General features: G+C 36.2%; 1 protein-coding gene across 1 annotated transcript in view; it reads right to left on the bottom strand.

Moving 5' to 3' along the window:
- The window catches only part of LOC149545093 (putative LRR receptor-like serine/threonine-protein kinase At1g53440), a 227,777-nt gene that overhangs the window by 95,239 nt on the left and 104,595 nt on the right, over positions 1-27,943 (bottom strand). Inside the window, exons 7-11 of the mRNA XM_089795589.1 lie at positions 8,264-8,335; positions 8,101-8,172; positions 7,803-7,874; positions 7,481-7,552; positions 7,277-7,348 (exon numbers count right to left, since the gene is read on the bottom strand). Of these exons, the coding sequence (XP_089651715.1) occupies positions 7,277-7,348; positions 7,481-7,552; positions 7,803-7,874; positions 8,101-8,172; positions 8,264-8,335 (360 nt within the window). The remainder of the gene's footprint in view (positions 1-7,276; positions 7,349-7,480; positions 7,553-7,802; positions 7,875-8,100; positions 8,173-8,263; positions 8,336-27,943) is intronic.

The raw sequence follows: 27,943 nt of genomic DNA, 5'->3' as shown, positions 1-27,943 counted from the left end.
CAGACGGTATCGTGTGTCTTTCTTGCTGCCGGTACCTTTCTCCTATATTTGTGGTTCGACATAATACTTTCTTCCGGCTCAGTCGTACAGTAGAATCTTTCCTTCTCTTGGGTTCGTACTGTATGTTCTGTTCTTCAGCTTCAGTCATACCCGCGTTTCTTTCTTCGGCTTTTCTGTGTTGCTTCGAACATTCATTTCCTCCTTCGGCTTCTCCATGTTCCTTCAGACATTCATTTCCTCCATCGGCTTCTCTGTGTTCCTTCGGACATTCATTTCCTTCTTTCTTACCTTCGTCGATCCTTAGCATATTACAACTTGGAAAGAGCTCATAATCCTCTATCTGCCAGTGGTAAAGACCATTTACTGAATCCAAATCATCATCTCCTTCCAATTGTAGGACTCCCTCCTGATTGGGTTCCATACTCTGCCTCCTCTCATCATCTTCTCCTTTGGAATCTGACGATAGAGCTTCTTCCCCGACCATCCGAGTGTGCAGATCGATGACATACTTCTGGCCTTTGCTTTCGAGTGATAAAGTATTTTTCTTCCAATCGTGCTTTGCTTTGGCTTGTATCAACCACCCCCGGCCCAGAATGGCATCATATCCCCTCCGCTTCAGAGGAATCACAACGAAGTCCAACAGGAATGGTTGTGTTCCGATTGTCACTGGTTGTGCTGTCAGGACTCCCAATGGCTTGATTCCATGTTGATCGGCCATTAGCAGCTGGAAGGTAGGTGGCCATAATGTCAGCTGTCCCAACTTTTTCCAAGTGTCTTCAAGCAACACATTGACACCAGACCCTCCATCCACAATTGTTTTCGTCAATACAGTCCCGAGAATTCCCATTTCGACGACTGCTGGATGGTGTCTGGATGAGAGGGCTAACAACATCGGATCTTCTGCACTTGCGCCACTTTCCTTCTCCTTTTTATGCACTGTACTTGCTCCACTTTCTTGCTTCCTTCCATGTTCTCCTGGTAGTTGAGCAGCGGGAACAATGTTTGTGAGTGCCGATCGGAGCTGAGGCATAGTGAGCAACAGATCACTTATCCTGACAGGTATCTCGGCTTGCAAAATTTGTCGGACGATGTTCTGTTCTGCGCAGTTCCATACGGAAGTACTCGGCGTGTCCTTCAGGTGTGCCATTTCTGCCTGTGTTGCTTTCTGGATCTCTACCCGTGCTTCTTCCAGTCTCTTCTTTTCTTCTGCCGGGTTGGGGAACACTTTTGCTTGCTTCCGTGTGATGGCCAAAACCTCTTCTTCGTTCGTCCCGACGGTGATCAAGTTTACTCCCGACTTCGGACACCTAGCATCTTCATGATCACCAGGTCCACACCATCTGCATAACAACTTCGGTGTGTTCGCTGTTGTACACTCTCGGGCGAAGTGACCCCACATTGCATGCACGGCATTGAACAATTGGCCGACCATTCGCATCATACTGAATTCGACTCCTTCCGCCATTATTGTTGTTGCTGGTATTGTTGTTATTTTGACCGCGCCGGTTGTTTCTGTATTCACCCGATGTGGCACCTTCTGTACTAGTGTTCCCGTTCCCTCTGGACGGGGAGGCCTCCTGTGTCAGGAACACTTGCTGCGGTGTTCTTGTTTTCAAATTGAAAGGGCATTCCTTTACTGAGTGTCCCATAATCTGGCAGATCTCGCAAAATTGCTCTTTTGGGCAGGATCCCTTCGTATGGCCTTCCTTCTTGCACTCCGTGCACCATAGTTCATTGCCCTTAGTTTCCTTGTTCATGTTCTTGAATTCCTTCATCATCCGAATCATGTCTTTCTGAAGGGCACGAACCTTCTTGTTGCTTCCTTCGTCATCGCTGCTATCATTTCCTGAGGATGCATCGTCATCTGAATCGAACGAGTTGGTCTTCTTCTTCTTCTTTGTCTTCTGGTCACTTTCGAGGTTCATTGCTCGGTTGTACGCTTCATTGTATGTGGATGGCGGCACGATCTTCATCTTCTTCCGCAGCTTCGGGTGAAGGCCTTCAATGAACCATCTTTTTTGTAACCCGTCAGCGGGCTTATTCTCCATCTTACTGATTAAGTCCTTCAACCTCCTGGCAAAGACCCGTACAGTTTCATTCTTCTTTTGCTTGGTATTGAATATCTCTGCGACAATTTCATTGTCATCATGCAAAAGTTGAAATTCTGCGATGAACTCCTTAATGTTATCTCAACTATTTAATTTCTGTGGATTGGCATCAGTAAACCAATCAATGGCAACACCCCGTAGGGTTGCGGGAAATTGTCTGATCCATTCGTTTGTATCTGTTATGCCATTCGCCCTCCAGATCGTGTCACATGTTTTACAATGTCGAATGGGATCAACTGCTTCATCACCATCAAATTTAGGCAATTTTTCCTTCGAACCTGCCATTATTACTGTATGTCGAGGGTTTTGTTGGGTACCTGCGCTGTTTTGCAATCCCGCGCTGTTTTGAGCACCCGCGCTGTTCTGTACACCCGCGCTATTCTGGACACCCGCACTGTTCTGGACACCCGCGCTGTTCTGCACACCCGCGCTGTTTTCTGCTTCCGCACTGTTTTCAACACCCGCGCAGTTTTGGACTTCCGCGCTGGTTGGTGAAGAAGAGGGTTTGTCAATCGTAGCTGTCTGTTCTGGAAGTATATCTCGGACGAAGAGGTCACTCCACGCTCGTGCTCCTTCGGCACTCCGAGCCGTGCGAGTCGATTTGCTTCCGTCAGGATTCTTTTCCTGTGGCATATGCAGGTTCAGAAACTCCTCCCTCGCTTCTTCCACCAAATCAAGCCGTTGTCGAGTCTCCTTCAACAATCCTTCCACGCTCTTGCTTCCGTCGAAAATCTTCTGAAACCTCCTTCGACGCTCTATCTGCTGAGCCAAAATTAAATTTTCCTGCGCAACGCGTATGTCATCTTTTTCCTTCAGCTTACTCTTGTCTTTGTTCAACTGATTCGGCATTTAATTCATCTCCGCCTGCCTATGTGCCAGATCCATCAGGCAACGGCGCCAAATGTTTTTCGTATAGAATTAATTAAGCAATGCACACAGGTAATAGACACGAATACGAACAGCAAACAGAAGAACTCTTATTATTATTCGCATATACCATCAGTACATCATGCTTTTCTCCTATGATAAGATATGATGATAAGATTTTATTACGATGCTTTCCGAAGGAGTTATAAATACTTTCCGAAGAACTTTCCCGAAGGAGTCCGTCGGCCAGATACATTATGCCCGCTACAAACTGTTTACCCATCGGCTACATAACAAGACTTTTACCAAAGGGACCCGTCGGCCGATACACAATTTCCTTCCCGAAGGGACCCATCGACTGATACACAATTTCTTCCAACGACAAAAATTAATCGGTTCATCTTCTCTGGATGACAAATGGCAAGCTACCAATTTATCATATTGAAATATTAACAAAGATTTCAAAATTTATAACAGAAAATTAAAAAAGGGGCGAATCTAAATCACTTGGACTTCTTCCCCTTTTCAATTTTTGTCCTATATGCCCTAGCAGCCACCATGATGGGAATTAGTTCTTCGTGATTGGTTACTTGTACGTTGGTGAATCTCAAAAGCCATCTGGAATGTTCCAGAGCTAATTCTTTCACTTCTTTTAGTTGACTGGTTATTCCTTCAGCAGCCACGTGCACACATCCACCAAGCGTTTGCAATTACATTACTCTGTTTTGGTTGCTTGAAATTATCCCGAACAGATTACTCAAATATGTAGAGAAATTGTTTTTCATTACTTCTACATTAATCAAAGATTTCCCTTGCCCACTGGTTTGTACCAAATCGGACGGTTTTGATTTGAAAAACAATAAGCTTTTCGGCTTTTTAAAAACAATGCTACGTGTCACAATTCCGCTTCCCCGCACTATTTAAATAGCTTGCATCTTTAAATTGCGGGGAAGCATCATTCATTGATCAAGACAAGATCAACGAGTAGGCTAATCCACCTTCTGATAAAGTCCAGCCAACTGTATTGACCAATAAGAAACCACCACATAAGTTAGCGCCATCTGACAACATTCCCTGCCAGCAGATCCCATATCTTCCTCTTAGCAAGCAAGTACTTGATATCACTCAGTCCACGTGTCGCAGTGGCGCATTCCCGCTTTTCTTATCTAACTTGCAGCTTCATAATGTGGGTTGGCACCAATTGTCGATTTTCGAAATATCAACGATGACAGAAATTATGCCATGCAGAGTTTCTGAGTCTAGATGTCACCAAGGACACATGTCCACACGGTGCATTCCCGCTTTCCTTAAACTTCATTCTAATCTAAAATGTGGGGAAGCGTCGTTCGTTGATCAGAACAAGATCAACGATCAGAAACAGCTCTTCATCCTGCACTCGCATCATCCACTTGGGCCAATGACATGACTGCCTTCTAATCCGCGTGTGTTGTCCTCTGTACTTATTTCTGACATCTTTCGAAAACACATCATGAATAGCTCCAGCTGAGCACGGGTGGCAGACCACATGGCGTAATTTCTTCTTTTTTCCATAATCCGACCCCACCTTGCCACGCGTCAAAAATCGGCTTGCCCGCAATATTTATTTCCTGAGCAACTTCAAATTGCGGGCAAGTGCTGGCCTTTGATCGTTTATAAATCAAAGATTGCAGAAACTTCGAACCCTTATCACCTACTTTGGCCATAATGACAAATCAAAATCTCCAATCATCCCAACTCGTCTAACACTTGCCACTTGTCCCATTTCTGCTTCCCCGCATTATTTTTCTGACAAGTATCTCCTTTTTGCAGGAAAGCGCTAGCCATTGATTTAAATGAAATCAACGGTTGACGTTGCTTGGTGATTCAACCAATGATATAGTGTCAAATCCAGGACGTGCAAAAAGGTATTGACAAACCTGCGAAAGTTCTTGACAATTTACAGTTCACTGGTCGTTTAGAGAAGGAAAGGCTACATGGCACCAAGTCGCACGCCCGCATTATTTAAATAGCTTGCATCTTGAAATTGCGGGCATGCGATGTTCGTTGATCTGAACAAGATCAGCGACTGTGAAATTTTGAATTTTGAAAAAAAAGTCAGGCCAACACGACCAGACTTTGACGAACCCCGACCTTAGTTTATTTTCCACTTTGCAAAATTTGTATATGGTGAAAAGAGGGGCAACAGGATGTTAGTTTGAAGTTTTTTCCTCGCATAGGTGGTAGGAACAACATGGTGATCTACAAAAGAAAGTGAGAAATTTCACATTACCCTACTATGATGGTTTAAGTAAGATCACTACCAAAGCATGGGTGTAGAAGGTTAATACTTATTTCTAGTTAAACCCAATGCCAAAGGAGGAAGCCAGTAAATTTGCAATGTTACTTTTAGATGGCTTAGCACCCGAGTGGTGGCATTGTAGCATAGTCACTAGGGGCATGACCAAATTACTTCATGCATAAAATTTACGGAGAACTCAATTGATCGTTTTGACAAAAAGAATCCAGAATTACATTTCAAGGAATTATCTAAAGTTAAGTAGTGGGGTTCAGTTCATGCATTAATATTGAAGTTTCAGAGGCTTTTGATTTTGGTTACAGATTTTTCATAGGGGAAGTTATTGGTTTTGTTTATTGATGGTTTGGTGGAGCCATTGAAGGGATGGATAAAGGGCTTCAATCCTTATACATTGCAGGAAACCTACTAAAAGGTAAGGGACATGAAACCTTTGTCATCAAAGGATAAATTTCATTCAAAGGGTTTTCCTTCAAAAAAGGATGAAGATAAGAAACATTTTCAAAAGGATTCTCATTAGCAAAAGAAAGATCCAAATTGTTTGGACAGCCAGAAATTAAATGATCTTAGGAGGAAACTATGTTTCCATTGCAGACAGCCTTGGGATCCTTTGCACAAGTGTCCAGTCAAAGCAGAAGGAGCACATATTGAGTACTTTTCAACTGAATCAGCATCAAGGGATGCAGAACAATGATCTAATTCTAAGAGAAGTGATTAGGAAAATACATTAGGAGAGGAGTCAAGCGGTGGAAAAACTATTGCATGACATATTGGTACTAAGCAAGCAATAAATTTTTAAATGAGTATGCTACATGGGCAGCAAGTTGTTACATTAATTAACATAGGGGCTACTAATAATTTCCTCTCTAAGAATTTGGTTAAGAAGAAAGGGCTTCAAACAGAGGAGTGTGAGGGCTTCAGAGTCATTGTGTCTAGTGAGCATAAGCTGCAGAGTAATCGCATGATTAGTGATCCTAACATGCAAATGGCAGATTACAACATGGTCGGTAACTCCTATGTAGTGGATATGGGAGATTACGATGTTATTCTCAGGATGACCTGGTTGAAGTCTCCAGTTGAGTTTACTTTTAATTTAGAGAAAATGGACATGAGGTTTGAGCACCAAGGTAGGAAAGTAGTACTCATTGGGTTATCGTACAGTAAACTCATGTTGGTCTCACTTAGGAAGATGGAGCAATTGTTCAGATGGGATGAAGTGGAATTGGCAGAAAAGTGCCTTATCATGCCTACAGTATGAGAACAGCAGACTAAGATTTATCATCTAGATGTTCAGGGGGTCATATTGAGGCACTCTGAGATGTTTGATAGCATTCCTCATAGAGTCCCTCCCGAGAGAGGTATTGATCATGTGTTAGAATTAGAGGGAGCTAAACCTGTGAATGCTATTCCACAAACATATAAATAAATATAAGGAAGAGATTGAAAAGGCAATTAAGGAGTTATTAAAGATGGATCACCTCAAACCAAGTAAGAACCCATTTGCATCAGTCGTGACTTTAGTGAAGAAAAAGGATGGGAGTATGTGGATATGTATTGATTACAGGACCTTGAATAAAAGGACAATGAAGAACACCCCTCACCGTGGGTGGACAAGCTTATATATGAGTTGCATGGAGCCTGGTAGTTCACTAAGATAGGTTTGAGATTAGGTTATCATCAAATCAGGATGTGGGCCTAGGATATTCAGAAAACATCATTCAAGTGTCACTGCAGCCACTTTAAGTTTTAGGTAATGCCATTTGGGCTTACCAATGCCACTGCTACATTTTAGAACTGTATGAACTGAGTTTTTAGGAGGCAGTTAAGAAATATTTGCTAGTCTTCTTTGATTAACATTTTTATTATATAAATCATAATAACTACATATTGCAATGATAGTATTTCTAACACTGCAAAAGTACATCAGAGTGGAGACATTCAAAAAAGGTACATAGAATTAATATAATTTTCAAATGTATGCACATGATGTTTGAAATTACTGACTCACAATGTCTTCAATTTTTTGAGTTTCCCTATCGCTGGAGGAATTTCTCCATAAATCAAGGCACTTCGTAGCACTCTACAAAGAGAAATTTCAATCAGGCATATAAGAACGTGTTCATTGAGTACATCACTCTAAACATATTGCGATCCTAAAACTTTGATCTATACATCAAAGACTATGCCAAATAAATTATATTCTTTTACTCACAATATTTTCAATTTGTTTAGATTGCTCACAAATGATAAATTTGATCCACCACCAGTTAGATCACTTATCCTCCTGTTCACATATGTAATTGTGTTGAACAATTGAAATCCAGTTACATTGTCTGGATATTCTCAACAAGCTTATATAAATAAAAGTATTTATGTGTTAAAGATAACAATGATCTATTCAGAAAAATTCAACTTAGTAGATATCAAGCTAAGAGAGAACTGAACTTTCCTCTTCATACACAATTTCTAGGCACATTATTTTAGAAGCCAAATTTGAAATAAAGGGATGAATCAGAGGAGAAAGAAATCCTTACAAGTCATTCAGTTCAATCAAGCTTGAAAATTTTGATGGAATTGGACCCTTGAGAGAACTAGCTTGAAGTCTCCTGCAGCATAGATGATTCAATATTCTTCCATTTCAAAAAATTACCAGCCATTAACTTCTATTTAACTTACCATGGGTTTTATAGCGGAAGAACAATGGTGAAATTATATTCTATTAGTTCTCTCATTCACTTTGAAAGGCATATAAAAGCATTTTGTATGCTTTCTTTTGCATAAGAGAGAATACAAATAAGTAATTGACATCATATAAGAGAAAATTCATCTCACAGGGTTTTAATATGCTTCCACTTAGCAATGAAACCCGGTATTTCACCATCAAAATTGTTGCTACAAGCTTGACTGCCAGAGAAGAAATGTGTTCCGTGTTAGTTTTCTAGAATTTGAAATATTAGCGTTGAATCCTTAAAGTAGAGAATAAGAGGTCACTTACAAATCCTTCAAAAACTTGAAATTGGAGAAGCTCGCGGGTATATGGCCACTAAATTGATTACTTGCAATATGCCTATAAATTTAAAGATACAAATTATAATCCAGAATATTCAACCTTCATCAGCAATTTTACAAGGATGACTACCTTCTACACAGGCATAAATAGAGACATGCATTTATGATTTAATTAAGGATAAGAATGTCTTAAAAGCATATACCTTCTTGATATTAAAATATAATTTATTTTTGTTACAATGAACTAATTCAACAAGCTTTAAATGCTTTCCAATTTTGTTCAATGACAAATTATTTTATTTATGAATGACATAACTTAGTTTTTAATCATAATCAAACCTTTCTGATTGAAGCTAAGCATCTCAAAGAATAAAGATATGTGTTAAGACAACTTCAATTAAGCTGACTGGATATATTGTTAATTAAAAAGGTTCAGAGAAACAATCTGTTATCAAATGACGGAGTTCCAACTATGGTTCTAAATTAAATCATTAAATTAACAAGTACTGACACTTTACCAAAGTCAGAAATTATTGTAGATGTTTAACATATTGGTCACAAAAGTTCAAAGAAGCATGACATTCAACCCTGCTGAAAGTATCACGACCATGAGAATCTTCCATTACAAGGTCAAAGTTATAAAGATTTTAAACCCAAATATCCGATGAATATATATGGAGCTTAAGTCCATCACAATTTTTAAATAAATAAAAAAGTAAAATAGAATTAAGATGACATTCTGTGCCTGTTAAGACTGATTTTGATCAAGTGATCTGGATCTACTATGTCGCTATTGTAAAAATGTATCAAAATACTCTCTCCTTGTATTCTAATTGAGATTTGAGATTTATGTATTTAGCGCATAGAAGATTGTGTTTATATGATAGGAAGAATCAATTCTTATTAAGGTTTCCAATCTAGAAATGTGGCCTATAACCTTGCAAGGAGATTGGCGCAGGGGCACCTAGCCTATTTCATGAATATAATCAAATAACGAATTTGGATGTTTTAAGTCATTTTGGGATGTAATGAGGTCATAATAGATTATGTGTGAGTCAATGGGGGTTATTGGGGGTTCATGCTGTCATATTTTGAAAAAGTTGTCAAGTTGCACAAAAAGTTGTCGAGCAACTTTCTTGCAACCAAACTGTCAATAGGTGGTTATGATTGAATCTTGTGGATTTGAATTTTTAAGTGATGTAATAAGGTCAGATTAACACCATATTTGATGCATTAGAGCCAAGTAAGGTCTTTGAATTAGGAATTGCTAACTGATGTAAAAGTTGCTAAGTTGCTAACAGTCATAGGAGTTTAAACATGGTTTTGATTCGTTGGGTTGAGATAAGTTTAGAAAGGCCTTGAAAGGCTTGAAGAAGGGGGAAGACAGTGTTTTTATTTACACGTGAATAAATAATCTTTTCCTATGTATTTTTTGTTGTTTCTCTTTGTTTTAGAGGTTTGGGCCACCATATACACTTAGATGAAGATGTGAGATTAATTGTATTTGATAGAAAAAAAAGAGTCCTCTTCCTTTTGCAACATGTTTTAGTCAATTCCATGAAATTTGAAAGAAGTTGTGTTCATTTTACTGAAAATGTTCAGTGAACAACTGTAATGACCCTTACCAATAGGCCACTAAAAGCCTCTAATGCTGAACTGAGAAATCTTGTCAAACACTTGGCATGCAACTGAAGACTACTACTGAAAGTAAATGCTGAACATAGGAAATTGCTCAAAACCATACGCCATTCATATATCAACAATTTGCAACAATGCCATACATATTTCAGCCAATAATATGATCATCAAACCCTAGGTTGGCAATATAGATAATCTAAAAATTACAATACTCCTTCACTTGCAAAATCCTAGCCTTCCTTTGATATCAATAATGCCAAATGGCAAACAAAGACAAGTACAATGTAAAATAGTAAAGTGGTGAAGCTATATTTTGTACTCAACTGAAAACATACATTTTTCAGAAAATATGCCAAATGTCAAATCAGAAGTAAAGAACCTGATTGTAGATGGCTGTAATAATTTTTACCTATGCTGAAGATGCCAACACCCAAGCCAAAGTCACCCCAAATCTGAAAATGTACTTCCTTGCAAATTTTCGAAAATGTCTAGGAGTTTTGAAAAAAATTCCTTAAAAATAAATCATGGCATTTTGGAACTCCACAATGCACCTATCTTTATCTCCTCGACAATAGAAATCCGATGCAAAAATACCCAGAATGATATGCTGAGTAATGAGGAAGATATGAACAAAAATGTGGTTCCAAAGCCCTATCCTGAAATTCTGAAAATTGGATCAGACTTGTAGTAGAAACGAACCAGCAGCTATAAATTTTTCCTCCACCATAATTAAGCCTTCTAAAGATGTCCTGCAATCAATCCATGACTGAAAATGAATAGTCCTTAGAAAATGCCCTCCTTCTATAATTTTGGATCTCCTGAAAGAAGCCTCTTAAAATTTTGGATATGCTAAAAAGGGTTTCCTATAATTTTGGACCTGTTAAAAACAACCTCCTACAATTTTGGCCCTGCTAAAAATGCTTCCTAAAATGCTGAAATGTTGAAAATGGCCTTAGGCCCAATGATGCCCTAGCTGAAGTGACTGTAGTATCACCTCCAAACGTACAACCCTTCAAAGGATATTTCACCTCCTCAATTATGCAAAATCCTTAGGAGACACCATTCCTAAAGAAGAAATGGTAATCTGCAGACCAAGATGGCGCCACAAATGCTCAAAGAGAAAGGTAGTGTAAACTCAAGTTATGGGATGTCCAAATGAGAGGCCAAGCACTCTATTTATTCACTTTTCTAAGATGCCACTAGAACTTTTAGAAACATCCATAAAATATTCTTATGAAATCCCTTTATAATGCACTTTTATATAAAAAATAACTTTATAAAATAAAAAGTGCAACTCAACTCAAAATTATAACATTTGGCCCTGCATAACACATAATAATAAAAATATAATAAATACTATCTCTCTAAGAGCAAATAAGACCATCCAAACCCCAAATAATCATTAGAATGACTCTCTCACCAAAAGCATCTGCCTACGAGAGTCCATGATAAGCAAATCCACTGAAAAATGACATGTCATTAAAGAGGGGACATGACAACAACGATTCTAAGGGTTTTATGAAACAAATTGAATTCATGGCACCTCCCACCATTGGAAATCCTTGAAAATTGTCTGATTGGACACTTAAAGCGTGCTATTTAAGATTTCCATGCTTGCAAGAGTGAAAATTATTGTTTGTAATCAAAATATTGATGCCCTAAGGCAGATAACCTAAGTGTTTTTGGCTTAATTGACTGCATTGTTATAAGAGTTTTGTAAAATGAATAAAGAATGACCTTGACGAATCATTGTGAGGTATGATTCAGAACTTTTGGTACTTATTCCAACTTTTGGTGTGCAATTTCAGAATCTGTGGATACGAAAAGAATGTGGACACAGCTGGTGCCAAGATATAAATTAAATAAGACACTAAAAAAATTTCCATTAGAGTCAAGAACTTGGGAAGAGTCGAATATATCACATGAAATAGCTATTGAGCAGTGAATGGAGCAGAAGGAAAAATAAATATATTTAGAGACCAATAACAAGAAGACATTCAACATTTTGTAAAAATACATCTGCCATTCAGTTGCCCAAACAACAATCTATAACAGCCCAAGTCAATATGGACAGCCTGAAGAAAGAAATGCCTCAGAGGAATACATAGCAATTAGAAATCAATAAATTCATTAGTAGATAGGAGATCGATTAGGTTTATATCAAGGGTCGATAGAGGATTATCTTTAGTCTGGACACATTGAATAATATCAAGAATACCATATTATTGACTGCAAGACCTGTATCCAATGTCTCCTACTCATCAGCGGTGACCTCAGTATAGAGTGGTTATTTTTGTACGATTCTGTAAGTTAACAATACATCTTTATATAGTGGACCATTTATTTATATCAATATATAGACCCTTCAATCATATAATGATAAAACTCCTTGGTGCAGGAGCATCTAAGGATTGTTGAGGCAATCTAAGGTTTCTTATTTTTGTTGTGTTAAGTGTGAGCCTTAGGGCATTTTGGATGTGGAATATAAGGTCATGTTGACTATAGTTGGAGTAAATTGGTAAGTTCTGTTCATAGGTTCTTAGTGCCTTTTTACTAGGTACAATTAGGGGCTAGGAAGTTGTAAAGCCCTCTGATTGGCACGAGGCATGATGATGACATCATCATGAGGTCAATAGGGTCTAGGAAGAGTTAGGGTGAGATTTTTTACCATAGTTGAGGTTTGTGATTAAGTTTGATAAGATAGGAAGATCATTTAACCAAATTGGTGAAAAGTTGCAAAAATATGTAAAAGTTGCATTGTGCAACTTTGCAACTTTTAAAAGTTGCTTGAGCAACTTTTTGCAAAACAGTTGCAACTCATTGGAGAGGAGTTCTAAGGAGTCTATAACCACCCGAACACCCTATATAAGGTTGGAGAAGATCTACGAGCAGGGTTGGAAGTCTATTGTATGGATAGTGTGTTTTTGCAAACAACATACTAAAGCATTTTGTAAGCATTTTCTTAGTTTTACATGACAGTAGGTAGTTGGGTGGGAAAGATTCATATTGTCACGTGAGAATCTTTAGTTTTCATGTTTTCTTAAATCTATGAGTTGATAGATAGAATTTTTGATTAGTTTTATTGTCTTTCATGAAATTACTTTGATTCCACACTGTCAAGGTTTTGTCCAAGCAATTCTTGAAGATGGAGCTCTAACTCACTTTCCCATAATTCAATCTATATGTCCTCTTGGAAATAGTGAGTAGACTCCATGTATATCATGTGTACAGAAGCAAGGGACCTCAAATGCAAAGCAGCCATTTTTAAGGTCTTTCCCTAGGCGAGCCTATGGTGAGTTTGGCTAGGGAAGACCACATAGAAGTGTCCAATACTTGCAGAGGAGAAAAGCTAGAGTCCAAATTCCTGTTGGACATTGAAGATGTAATGTTCTGATCCTGTTTGCAGGCGAAGGTTCCAGATTCGACAATTCCCTCAGTTAAATGTTAGTTTGTATAGCCTACGCAATGGACACTAGAAGTTTGTATGGAAGAAAAAAGGGCAACTGCAAGGGTGAAGAAACAGTCTGTACTATCTGGATACCGTACAGTGATGTTAACATGGAGGTCATACAATCCAGATGTCGTATGCTGATGTGTCTCAGCCGTATGGTGGAGACACTATTCTGTATGGTGGTTTGTGGGAGCCATACAGTGATGTTGAAACACTTCATACGGTGCAAGTAGATGGATCCATATGGTTGCAAATCCAATATTCGGTGGAGGTCGTATGGTGTATGGGCAAAGAGTGATGTGATGTAATCACTTTGCCAAAGTATTGCACACATTCATGCAAGAAAGATAAATTGCTACCAATAACAATTATATTGCACATGATTGCATATAGAGAAATAACAATAGCACTTCAAATTTTCCAGATACAGATGATAGATAAAATGCCAATATACATAATTACACACGGAATGTATATTCACAGATGAAGATGGCACTCCAGATGTGCCAGGCCTGAAGCAAAGTAGAACACAATAGAATAGGGTGGGGGTTGAATCCCACCAAAACCGGAATAGCCAAGTAGGGAAGATCTTTCACTTCCAAAATAGTGAACAATGGAGAATCCCAACTAGAATTCGTAGTACAAAGAAAATAATCCAAATCGCATACTAACAACTACCTACATACCACACATAAATACCCCTTCAAAGCAAACTCTCGAGGGTTTACAAAGGAGTGCCAACACAGAAAACAACTACGAATAATTAATAAAAGTTGGGCCCCATTATTAAATAATTAAAGGTCCAAATGATATTATTTAAATTTTGGGACTGTTAATTATTTAAAGTATTTTATTAAAATTGGGGACATTATGGAAGGTCTTACCATCTGCCCATGAAGGAGAGAGGTTCATACCAATCCCATAACAACCCCAAGACAATCTTGCTTAGTGGATCAACCAGTTTGCCTAAAAAGTCCAATTTTCACCTAATTTGGTTTAGAGTTTGTTGTATCACAAGGTTCATTGAAGATGGACCCAAGCAAGGTGGAGATTGTTTTGAATTGACCAACACCAACCATTGGGATAGAGTTAAGGATTTTTCATAGGTTAGCTAAATTTTATAGAAAGTTTATTGGGAACTTTAGTGGCATTTGTGCACCAATTTTGGACACCATCAAAGGTGGATTGAAGATAAAATTCAAATGGACTCTTGAGGTAGGAAGAGCCTTTGAAAAGTTGAAGAAAGAAGTATCTACCCAACCTATCCTAATGTTGCCTAGTTTTGACAAATTGTTCATATTGGAGTGTAATGCAAGTGGAATTGCAGTAAGGGGAGTATTGAGCCAAGAAGGAAAACCCATAGCTTTCTTTAGTGAGAAGCTGAATGAAGCCAAGAAGTACTCTTCCTATGACTTGGAGTTATGCTTTAGTGCAGTCACTAAGGAAATGAAGACATTATCTCCTACCTAAGGAATTTGTAGTGTTTACTGATAACTAGGCACTTAGCTACATTAATATTTAGGAGAAGTTGAGTAATAGGCACTTAACGTGGATGGGGTACTTACAAGCTTTCGCATTCACTATCAAGCACAAGAAGAGACAATTGAACAAGGTGGCAAATGCATTAAGTAGGAGAATGTTGACAGTGCAAGAGGTGCAATTGCAGAGCATTGACATAGAAAGTTTCAAGGACCTCTACAAGGATGATGAAGATTTCTCTGAAGCATATATGGTATATGCTGATTTCCAAAATCATTTTCATAGTCAGTTCTTTGAATATACCCTACAGAGTAGCTTATTGTTTAAGGGAAATCAGTTATGTATTCCTCAAGGTTCAATGAGAGAGATCCTTATTCAAGAGAAGCACAATGGCAGTCTTAGTGGTCATTTTGGTGTTAAAAAAACATTGGAGTTGGTTCAAAGGTTCTACTATTGGCCCAACAAGCCAACAGATGTTAGAAGGTATGTAGAGCAATGTGTGGTGTATATGAAAGCATGGTGCAAGAGCATCCTAGGCTTTCTAGAAATCTTGCATGGTTGGAGGTATTTGTCTAAGTGTTGTGGACTCAGTCACCAGACACTGGTGCTCGGTCATTGCTGATCGCTTGGTAGATATTGTGCTTGACATGCACTGTAGGCACTCGATGATGCTTGTAGGAACTCGGCACACACTGGGAGTTCCGTGAAGCTTGCTTGTAGTGTTGCCCAAGTTGTTCAGTTTCTTTTGGAGGACTCGGTATATCCTTTGGCTCGGTTTGCACTAGCAAGCTCAGCTTGGTTTGCACGTTGCAATGATGCCCAATTAGCTCGATTAGTGTAAAAACTTGGTTATGTCTAGCTGAACACTGACATCGGCTTGATTTTTCTAGCACTCAACTTGGTCTTGATTCCCATTGGTGTTGAGTTGTTTGTGAGCCAACTTTTGGCATTTAATTTATGTATAGATATTTAATTTGTATTATAGCTGACTTGTGGCTCAACATATATTTAATGTAAAGAATTTAATTTAATTTGTAATGAATTGGGCCAACTTGTGGCTTAGTTGGGTATAAGTAGGAGGTTTTTTGAGGTCTTTTGGCATGATCATCCAGCTTGGAGAAGAGGATGAAGGGTAGATGCAAACTTTGAAGAGCGCGGGCATAAGGGCCTTTACAACACAATCAATACCTCTCTTCACTTTCAATTAGGTCTTTCTCTAGCTTCTTTGGGAGTTGTTACTTCTTTAGTAGCTCAACACATGTATTCTTTGCTTGCCTATGCATTCATAGCACAAGATTTTACTACTCAAGCTGAGGATTGATTGGTGGACCTGTGGGTACAAGTGGGGATTCTTCTTGGTATTATTATCCAATTGTAGATCTGGACTAGCTTAGATTGAGATTGTAAGTTGGATCTTGTGGAATCTTGTAGAACTGATATTGTAATTGTTGATTGTATTTGGCCCTAACCCGGAAGGCCTTACAGTCAGGCATATCGCATGTAATCAGTTATCTTATGAATAAAGAGTTGTGGTTTGGTATTAGATCTTGCATTATCGTTGCTTGTTGTTGTGTTTCCACTATGTGGTTATTTGCTATGGGTTGGGTGATGCAGAGTGCACAACAAAAGTGTGCTTTATGGGCCTTGCACAAAGTTTCAAAGTTATAGAACCAACTCTACTCCAGCACTCCTTAACCCTTACCTGGTACGCAGACCTAATAGGCCTAATCAGGTTTGGTTTATAAAGAAAGTACCAAATAATGGGTACATAGAATCATTCCAAAACTTAAAATATATTATTCCACTCCATTCTTAGATAGGGATTAACATTTATAATCTTTTTCAACCACTGAAATGAATACAAGAATGTTGCATCTTTTAATAACAATTTCTCAACTAGGGAAAAATTTAAAACCCTTAATCAATCATTAATAACTTCCATAAATGAAAGAATGAATCCAATCCTTTTTGTGAGACTCACTAACAGTGAGTTACCCACATTTTTTCCAAGTTATAGCCAAATCCAAGAAAGGAAATAAACATTATTGCAATTTCCTCAAAACTGTTCATATTATGACAAAATCTGACCAGTCTTCACCAAAATGGCCATAACTTCTTCTAAACGTAATGCAAATCAGCCAAACAAAAACCAAATGAAAGCTAACTCATATACTTTTCTGAAAATATAAGTTTTAGGTCTTAATCATTCCAAATGAGTTTGGATCAACCAAAACATTAGGGAAATTGCAGGAAAAAATAACCAGAAAACTGAAATATACATCAAAATAAGTTTCATTTCATTCCAAATCCTTCTTCCAATTTTACTCCCACTTACAATTTCGTACTTTGGAGACCAAATATATATAATTTGGAAGCACATTAAACTCTCCAACCAACCTATAACTACCCATTAACATCTTTAAACCAACTTTTAAAAAGTTGTCACCAAGTTGTAAAAATTGTCATTACAATTTTGGCAACTTTTGAACAACTTTAACAAATATTATACAAATGACTTAAAAAATTTCCTAAACCTTTGAAATATGATTAAATGACTTTAAGACTTAAATAATATCATTTCCACTCTATTTTTATACATTTTAGTGGTTTTACCATGCTTTAATAGATGTCCCTACACCATACTCCCCAACTTTGAAATTTTTCCAAGTCCTCTTGGAAATGGGGTTTCAAAAGATCTCTTCATCTTCACTTTTGGTCTGTCAATCCTTTTGCTTGAGAATATGAACTTGTTAAGAACACATTTATGTCCTCTCCAATCTGATTTTATCACCTGCAATAAAATGAGCATAACAAAAAATTCATGGGCAAAAATCAATTGATTAGTATCAAAATCAATCGCAAAATTTGTATCTTTCTTCTCCAATCTTCTTGACAACTCTTCTTTTTTACCATCATTCTCATCATAAATTTGATCATTCTCTAATATTTGTTCATTATCATCCTTGATATCTGAAAATAGTTCAACATAATCATTTTCAACAATGTCCATCTTCATGGAGTCTTTGATTGGTTTAACTTCCATATTAAATTCAATCAACTCTTCCTCTTTTGTTTCTTCTATACTTGTTTCTCTTTGCTCTTCCTTAAGTTCATTCTTTTTTCCCACATTGTTTTCAACATTTTCAACCTCTAAAAATAAAATTCTTCATCTCCCTCGCCATTTGCAATTCGCTGCTCTAGGATTTTAAGAAGTGCCTCCAACTTCTTTGTATGCTCCTTTTCTTCTTTTTCCAATCTTTCTATCTTCTCTTGTCTTTTCTTTTTTTCTTTCTTCCTCTTCTTTTGTCAATCCTTACCCTGAAATTTACCATTCATCAATTTCATAAATAAATTCAATTTCAAGAAAGTCTCTTTTACCTTTCTTCCTCTTGTCTTCGATACCTCTCCTTGGCCTTTCTCCTCTTTTTTGTCTTGCTCTAGTCTCTCGGTATCCAGGTTCTCTCTCTTCAACCTGTAAAACACAAACACACAACCAAAAAATACCTTTTGCGCAGACCTTTTTGGCTCTAATACCATTTGATGCAGAGTGCTCAACAAAAGTGTGCTTTATGGGCCTTCCACAAAATTTCAAAGTTATAGAACCACCTCTAGTCCAGAACTCCTTAACCCTTAGATGAGGAAGAAGTTCGAGGTGAAATTCCTTGATCCATCATCTAGCAATGGCTATGGTGTATCTAACCTCTAACTTGGTTCATGGTGCATATCATAAGAGTTGCCATTTTGCATATGTGGATTATGTCATGAAAGGTGATGATATTTCATTGATGTGTTTGTGAGATCACTACTGTAACGTGGCAATCTTAACAATGGCTTGACTTGTTATCATGATGGACTACATTAAGTTGTTGTCCCGAAATGTATTAGAGATCATACTAACAAACGTATCATTATAGACTATATTAAGTTGATGTCCCTAAGATTGTGTTTGTTATTTGATTGACTACATTTAGTTGTTGTCCCAGAGTGTGTCGAAGATTGGATAATCCATATCCTTCTAGGATATATAATACTATATTTTTTGGTAGGCATCATGATGCTGATGCTAGTGTTCATATCACTAGAATATGAGATTGACAAGATTGCTCAAAATAATATCACTATTGTAATGTCCCCATTTCTAACAAGTTCCTACAATTGGCTTGGTCAGTTCACCACCACAACCCTTGTGAGATGATAGTGGGTTTTGAGGGTTTCATTTGTGGGGTTATAGGCTTTCCAACAACCTATGGTGTATTTGGCTCTCTTTGAAGGATTTACTATATATAGTAAGTCAAACTGTTGGTTACGATGAGCTTACTTGATTTAGAGGAGTTGAGTAATACTCTTAGTTTTTATTTTGAGCTTTTGGTTTGGGCTCCAAGAATATTGGAGGGAGCCTCTATTTATAGTAAGACACCCCATCAAGTTCATTTATCATCTTTTTTCATCAGAATCACTTTGGTGTTGTCAGATTTCAATTTTGATGCTTCTTTGGCTGTTTTCGCAAGACAAATGAATTATTATTACTATTCATCTAAAAATGCTAAGGTTGTCATTTTTGTTGGTGTTGTATGTTAGTCACCTTAGTATCATAGCTTTTTGGAACTGAAACAAAAAAAATTTAAATTGTGGGCACAAGAAACAGTGGCCTCGTGTGTCAGAATAGTATGTTATGATGGAACAAGTCATTTTTGGAGCCAAAAGCAATTAATAAATTATATTATAATAGCATGCTATTATATTTTAATATTGTGTGGTGGAAGCTTCTTAAGTGAAATTCATTTGGGAAACTTGTGTCATTTTGGAGATTATAAATATGAGGCCTTTTGATGGGAAAGGCATCCGATTAATTATTCGCTTTTGTTGCCTGTGAAGATTTTTGGGGTTGATATTTTTGCTTTGCCCTTGCTGAAGTATAACGGTTTCGATTTGAGAAGTGCCTAGCAATTCATAGCTGAGATATTGTGAGTTAGTTCTGAAAATTGTTTATAGTTTTTCCCTATTGTTTCTTATTGTTCTGGGAAGTCATTTAATTTGCAGAGAATATCTGCTGAAAGAAAAATCTTCCGGATTTGTAGAGAGTTTATTGGGAGTTATTTATTAAATATATCTAAGGTCGTTACTTGGAGTGTGTGGTGCAAAAGAAGACAGATCACCAATTGCAGCAGAGTATTGGTCCAATTCTTACATGTGTTTCAAGTGTGGGAATTTGAGTTGAATTTGAAGGGCTGCAATTTCATATTTGGAGCAGCGATTTGATCATTACATGAGCTGCAATTTCCAGCTAGAAGTCTGAGTTTAGTCCTGAGGACCAGTGTTGAGTTTTCAGGTCTGCTGCCTTATTCTTTAGGGAGCCATTTAGAGGCCTAGCAGACAGATTTGAAGGAGGTTGCAGTTCAACTTGCACTTGGAATGGTTATGGCAAATACAGGTTTTGAATTTCAGTTCGCAATTTTTTTATTGTTGATGTAAAGACTTGTAATCCACTAAGGAATGTTATTCATAGAATTGCAACTGAATCTAAACTAATGGACATGGTTAGCATTTTGTCAATATTCAACACTGTGTTCTTTTTCATATATATATATATATATACACATACATACATACATACATATATTCAAATACAAAGTATTTATACAAACAAAAAGTTGTATAAAATTTGCAATCTTCAGCATAGTCAGTGGGAATTGGAATTAAGTATGCTTGCCAAGTGTTTGACAAAATACCTAATTACTGATTAGTAAAGAAATTTGGAGTTTGTTGAAGTCATAACCAGCTGAGGGTTATTACAACCATTTTATGAGATGATCATATTGATCAAATCCTCCCTTGAGATCATGATACTCATCATGATGGACTACATTAAGCTGTTGTCCTTAAGATCATGACTGTTACTTGATAGACTACATTGAATTGTTATCTCGGAGTGTGTTGGAGATCATATAACTCATATCCATCTAGTATACAACATATTCTTTTGGTAGGCATAATGAACATGATGCCAATGCACATACCAAGAGAATATAAGTATGATGAATATCATATGATTGATATTTCTTGTTGAATCATGCTTCAGATGATATCCTTAATATGCCATTGCAAGAATATCCTATTGAGATGATATCTCTCTATATGCTTGAGAGAATAATGTGTTCTATAATAATCTTCCCTAGCTAAGTGGGGGTGTTAATGTTGTAGCTTCAGTTGGATTGATTTGACCTAGAGATAATCCTTCTATGTTTATTGGTTAATCATCAATTAGACAAACCCTCATATATCTAATTATCTAATTACTATATGTAATATATGTATTATATATATAGATATGTTATATATTAATGTTAATATTATCTAATTGATGATTAATTTATAAATTGCCATAGAGACATGTCTCTTGAAGAGACATGTTTCTTCCATGCATATTTATATAACATTCAATCTACATTTGGAACACTATAATGTCCCCTTTTTTGGTTCATTATTTTTGTCACGTTCTTAGCCCTTTCTGCTATGTTACGGTTGGCTAACCAAGAAACCTTTGAGGTATCACAGTGGGTTTTGGTCTAGGTTCTTGCAGTTCAAGCCAGGTCAATGTTTTAGCTAGGTTTCTCAGACACTTACTACTTATAGTAAATTGGTTGGGTCTGTATTTTGGTATTCCAATATTGGACTTGAGCTGGTTCATCGAGAGCTTTCCATTGAGCTATCACACTTGCTATTTCAAGTTCAATTGGTTCATTTTTTTATGCCAGAGATGCATTTAGACTATTTATTATGCCACTTTCCTATTACATGGGGAGATAAATTAGAAGTAGAATAATAAGACAAGGAGAAATATGAAAAGTCAAGCAAGGGGAAATTGAAGAGACATTGAGATAGTTATAAAAGGATATTCAGGCATTCATTTTGGGAAATGCTTGGATATTTGCATGGATTCGATTTGGATATTGAGCTCTCTTGGAGAGACAATTGGAAGCTTATGCTTTTAGCTCGCTTGGAGGACGAAAACCCACAATTTAGAAGACAAGCTTAAGGGGATTTCTAATGCATGGCTCATAACGCACAACACTTTCTAAAGGTTTTGCAAATGGGGTTGCAAGTAGAGTGGATTTAACCATGGAGGAAACTCCATAGTTAAGCATGCTCAAGCTAGAGTAGTACTGGGATGGGCAACCTTTCAAGAAGTCTTCATGCTTCACCTTTGGGAGCATCAGCTAGATGCAATGCATGTTAAGTGTTCCATACATTCTCATGAGATATGGGTTCATGTGAGCCATGGGTCAATGAGTTTGACTCAGAAAACTACACTATTGAATCTTATAGCAATATCACAATTTAACTTGTTGTAGAAAATACCTCCTACTTATCAATTGATGAGATTAAGGGGATTTCTAATGAATGGTTCATAAGGCACAACACTTGTTGAAGGTTTTACAAATGGGGTTGCAAGAGAAGTGGATTTAACCATGGAGGAAACTCTATAGTTAAGCATGCTCGAGCTGGAGTAATATTGGAATGTGTGACCTCTTGGGAAGTCTTGATGCTTCACCTTTGTGAGCATTGCCTAGATGCAATGAGTGTTAAGTGTCCATTCATTCTCATGAGAGATGGGTTCATGTGACCCACTACTCATGAAACATGGATCAATGAGTTTGTGTCATGAGCCCAAATTAATAGGATATATAAATTTTAAAATAATATATAATAATAATAATAGTATTAAGAATAATTATATTAAAGTAAAATATAATCTATTATATACAATGATATATTTGCATCACTTTACAAAGATATAAATTTAACAAAATTAGATATTAAATATTAATATGGTTGATCTTAAAATATAATAATATTATATCATATATAAATTAACAAATATAATAGTCTTAGATTTGATAATATAATAATATAATCATATAGTATTTAGATTAATAATATAATAAAACTAAGGAGATGGAAAGACACATCCTTTCATATGTAAGAATATAAATGAAGCAATCATATCACTAGAAAAAAGGGCATTCAAAAATAGCTTTATATCAGAAATTGGGAAACACTAAAAGGATGATAGAAAAGGGTTATCACAAATGGTATCAGAGCATGATCCTGCCATCCTGATTGGGAAAAATTTCAAGAATTTATTTACACATTAAGAATGCAAAATAAAAGAAAACTTTAAACAAAGAAGAATAGTGTGATTTATAATACCATGGTGATATTCTGCTACTCTAGTTCATACACGATCTAAAATATTATTCAAAAAAAAAAAGGATACCAATTGATAATTTTCTGAGGATGACTAATAAAGATATATCTAGTCATGGCTATGAAGACTGTTTAGATAAACAAGGCGCTACGATGGAAAGACATGGTCTAATCAATGAAGAAATAATTGGAATCATGCAATTATTTATATGAACCTTTTGTATATTACTCCCAATAATATTGAAGAAAGGGACAAGTATTATCAAGATCTATCTAATTGAAATCTCCCATGTAAGCAAGATCATGAGCTAAATGCAGCAACATACTTTCTAATTATGAGTTCCCAATGGCTCTATACCTATCGATTAGAAATTCTTAAAAATAAATATCTGAAATATTGTTAAGAAGGCTATAGATAATGTTTTTTTTCTAGCAAAGACACTTCATTTCCTACAGAGCATTTGAAGCTATCATTTATTCAATGAAGAACACAATAGCGGAAATAAAACATATATTAAAGATAAAGAAAGGTGAGATCAATAGATAATGACGACATAAAGAGTATATAGAAGAAAAACAAAAAAAATTTAAGAATATAAAGAAGCCCACGAAAGAGTTAAGGAATTGAATCACATATATTAGTTCCCTTTTAACGTACTATCACCGTATATATTTTAACCAAGCAACAAGAAAGAAATGATCGAGAGTGATAAGAAAAGAAAAAATAATTTATTAGATAAGGAAATGAATCACAACAAGATGGAAGGAAGTAAAAACATAAGGCACATGAAATGACATGGAATATGGTGGAGCATTTTACTAATAATAAACCCTCCAAAAAGCATAAGGGGCCGAAATTATAGGGATGAGTAAAAAATAAAGGGCAAGGAATTGTATTTTAGGCAAAGTGCTCAATATAAAGTAAACAGGATAAAGACATGTTTTTAGGAAGAACATTTGAATAGAAAGAAGATGGCCAACTCAAGAAAAGACAAAAAGGGCATTATACGTGGAAAGAATTAGAAAGAAGAAAAGTAAATTTAAAAATCAAGTTAAAGCGCATTATTTAAAAATAGCCAAAATTGTAGGATGCCCCTAAATAACAAGGTGGAAACAAGAGCTGTGAACCATTAAGGCTTGGGAAAAGTCAACATAGTTATGAGGTACATATTTAAAATTATTTTTATTTAAATTTTAACATTATAAGTAATGTATAATAAGTAATTTATGTGGATTGTGTTAAATAGTTAAATCATTATTAAGGGAAAAATTGCATAATTAAAGGGGGCATTATAAGAAAAATATGTCATAAATAAATATGGAAAATATTATTACAAGTGTGATGTATGGATTTAGTGACCACATACAATATAGTTGTTATAATATAAGTAATTCTCATTTAGCAATTATTAAAAAGGGGAGTTCTAGGACACATCAAGTAAGATCTGAGAAGCGATCAATACAAGGGTCTACCTAAGTCTTCTAGTGAATAGGGAGTTTGTGAAAGGGAGAGTAATCTGGTCATAGTGAGGAGAAGATTCCCAAAATGGGCTTTGTTCATGAGGGAGCCTTTTGGAGATTGTTTCTACCTCAGCACAATAATTCTACCATTCACTATAGGAATAGGACAATATAAATGAACAATACATACATTATTGTTTCCAAGTATCTATCTACCTCAAAATCTTATAGTGAATGCAAATCTTGTGAAGGGAGAGGGGAGTAATTCAGTCACGTTGAGGTGAGATTCCCAAAACGGGCTTTGTTCATGAGGGAGCCTCAAGTAGACTGTTTCCATGCCCAAGCACAATAATCTGACCACTCACTATAGGAATATGCCTATGCAAATAAATAAGCATATCAAAGAGATAAATAGTACACTTTGATGTTTATACATCATATTTTATGTCTTCATGTGTATACTTTGTGTCTACTTCCTGTCTTCTTGCATCAATGTGTATACTTTGTGTCTGCTTCGTGTCTTCATTCATTAATATGTATACATTGTATATATTCATACTTCATGATTTTGTGAGTATGATCATTATTTTAATAATCCAAAGTAAAATGATTAAGGCATAGGAATCGCTTTAACCAAAGTCATTCATCTTAACATTATAAGGTGTTGAGTGAAAATTAGAAATTGCTTGAGGGCAAGCAATTTGAGGAAGGGCAGGCTTGTCATGAGCCCAAATTAATAGGATATCTAAATTTTAAAATAGTATATAATAATAAAAATTAAGAATAATAATATTAAAGTAAAATATAATCTATTATTATACAATGATATATTTTCATCACTTTATAAAGATATAAATTCAACAAAATTAGATATTAAATATTAATATAGTTGATCTTAAAATATAATAATATTATATTATATATAAATTTACAAATATAATAGTATTATATTTGATAATATAATAATATAAACATATCATATCTAGATTAATAATATAATAAAACTAAGGAGATGGATAGACACATCCTTTCATATGTAAGAATATAAATGAAGAAATCATATTATGGGAAAAAAGGGCATTCAAAAATAGCTTTATATCAGAAATTGGGAAACACTTAAAGGGTGATAGAAAAGGGTTATCACAGTTTGACTCAAAAAAACTACACAATTGAATCCTAATAGCAATATCATAATTAAATAATTCAATTAGAATTATGTGTTGTATGAACCCGAAACTCAGTAATAATATCTTTAGGGACCTCCTTTATTTGTTGGTTAAGTTATAAATGTTTTGTCATTTTGGTCCATTTGTAACCCCTTCGGGAAGTTTCTTGGAGCCCATTTATAAGGTTAAGTTTGGCATGGTTGTAGGCATGGTGAATTTTGTATTCAAATTCTAGAAGGAAGTTTAGTGTTGGTTTCCATTTAGGAGGTGCAAGCTCCTCCCTACTTTGGCACTTTTCTGTTTTGGTGGGAATTACCCCTCACCATATTCTATCTACAAATCTCAATTACTATAAACATGAATCTATTTTGTGCAAAAATTCCATATTTGTTATCAAGGGTTTGTTCTACTGCTTGCATCTATGTGATTCCCTCCATTACAACCGAGCAAATTATTAAGTATTGTGTTCTCGAGTAAATCTTGATTTGGCATGTGTTGGTAACTTCACGATTCTCCTTGTAGAAGTGCGTGAAGGCATACAACAATATCATCTAAGTTTGAGTGTACAGGAAGAAAGGTTTGAGATACTATATGAATGACACAGAGCCACCACACAAGTGACTCATTGTCACCATAAGGAAAAAAAGATACTATACGGCTGACAACTACTAGCAACATACATGTTGGCACTGCATGGAAGAGGAGGTGGACTCCATATTTATCATTGTACTATAATGGCATGAATAGCTTGTCATACAAACATAAGTCATTCGAAGGGGGATGTACAAGTTACTGAGAGAAGTTTGCCTTCAAAACACTAAATTTTCCCTTTTTTCTCCCCTTATGAGATATTTTCATTTCTACATGAGTGCCTTATCAAACCATGTTGTTGAGACTCATATTTTAAGTGATTATCTTACTTGCTAAGTATGGCTTACGGGGGGTTTTGTTGTAAAAATATTTTTTCTAATTAGTTAGCTTTTAGCCTACATAGTTGAGTCCTATTCACATTACACATAAGCTCACTTGGAAGTTAGCTAGATTTTTGCCTTGCCTAAAGTAGACTCACCAAATGTCCCAAAACTTGTCCATAGAATCCTACACTTAATTCACTCTTGGAGGGCTAGCTAAAGTTTAACTTTGTGTAACTCAAGCACTGGGGGACGTTGGGAGTTGGGAAGGGATTCCAGGACTGGGAAAAAAGGGTTTCAATTTGGAGAGGGCAATGGTACAGTGAAGGAATGCCAGCAAGGGGTGGGGGGATTGGGGTGTTGTAATATATTATACATATAGTACTTGAAATGATAGTTGTGGAATGACAATAGGGGGTAGCATTGGGCATGGGGGTGTTGTAATATACTATACATATAGCACTTAAAAACTATTTATGAAATGATGTATGATAGTATAAGAACTAATAAATTATAATACCAAATACTTGAACATAATAAAATTGCAACATGAATACAAAAATATCATAAAGATGATTACAATGAGTAGCATGATGGAAAAACAAGTACAAAATCATGTATATAAATTCATAAATATGCATATGTAGTGTTTGTATATAACAATGTCCTTTATAGAAGCTAGTAAACTCCCTTTCTCTAACAAGAGTTGCAGCTGCAACTTTTGCTTGCAGAAACCTCTAGCGGCAAGATGGTAGTACGAAGACCACAGTGGGAGGACTTGGGAATGCCATGTCCCTGACCCACTTGTAGTGTGGGGGGGAGGGGGGCGGGGGTGGGGTTGGGTTGGTGGGGGGGCAAGGTGGCGAGTCCTCGCGTTAGATTGGTTTTATTTCTACCTTCTCACTTCTTCTTGTTTTCCTTCATAAGCAATGCTCATCTATACATTTTCAACTAGAAGCTTCTAATATCTTTTCACTTTGCACATTGCTTGTTGTGGAGAGTTTTGTATTTGCAAGTTGATCTTGGTTGTTACAACACCTAGGCACCAAACTTGGCAAGTTTAACAGTCGCCTTTTTTTCTTCATCATTTTCTCTTGCATCCTCTTCCCAAGAGTCTACATGAGAGAATACGAAAGAAGGAATAGTAAAATTACAGTTACCTGTTAAACCTTTCCTTATGAATGTATCTGCAACATTAAATTGGAACATTAATATATTGAAATGGGATTTGCAAGGATGATGGCACCTTATCGTATCATCAACCACCTTCTTTAGTGCTGACAATTGATTCTTGAGCTACAACACTTCAAACATCAAGTTTGATTTGATAACTCGACATGATACCAATGACA

The sequence above is a fragment of the Cupressus sempervirens genome, chromosome 8, assembly GCF_028749045.1.
Source record: "Cupressus sempervirens isolate cs-2001-9-10 chromosome 8, ASM2874904v1, whole genome shotgun sequence".
NCBI lineage: Eukaryota > Viridiplantae > Streptophyta > Pinopsida > Cupressales > Cupressaceae > Cupressus > Cupressus sempervirens.
The sequence above is the reverse complement of the archived record's forward strand: the minus strand, read 5'-3'. Positions and strand labels throughout refer to the sequence as shown.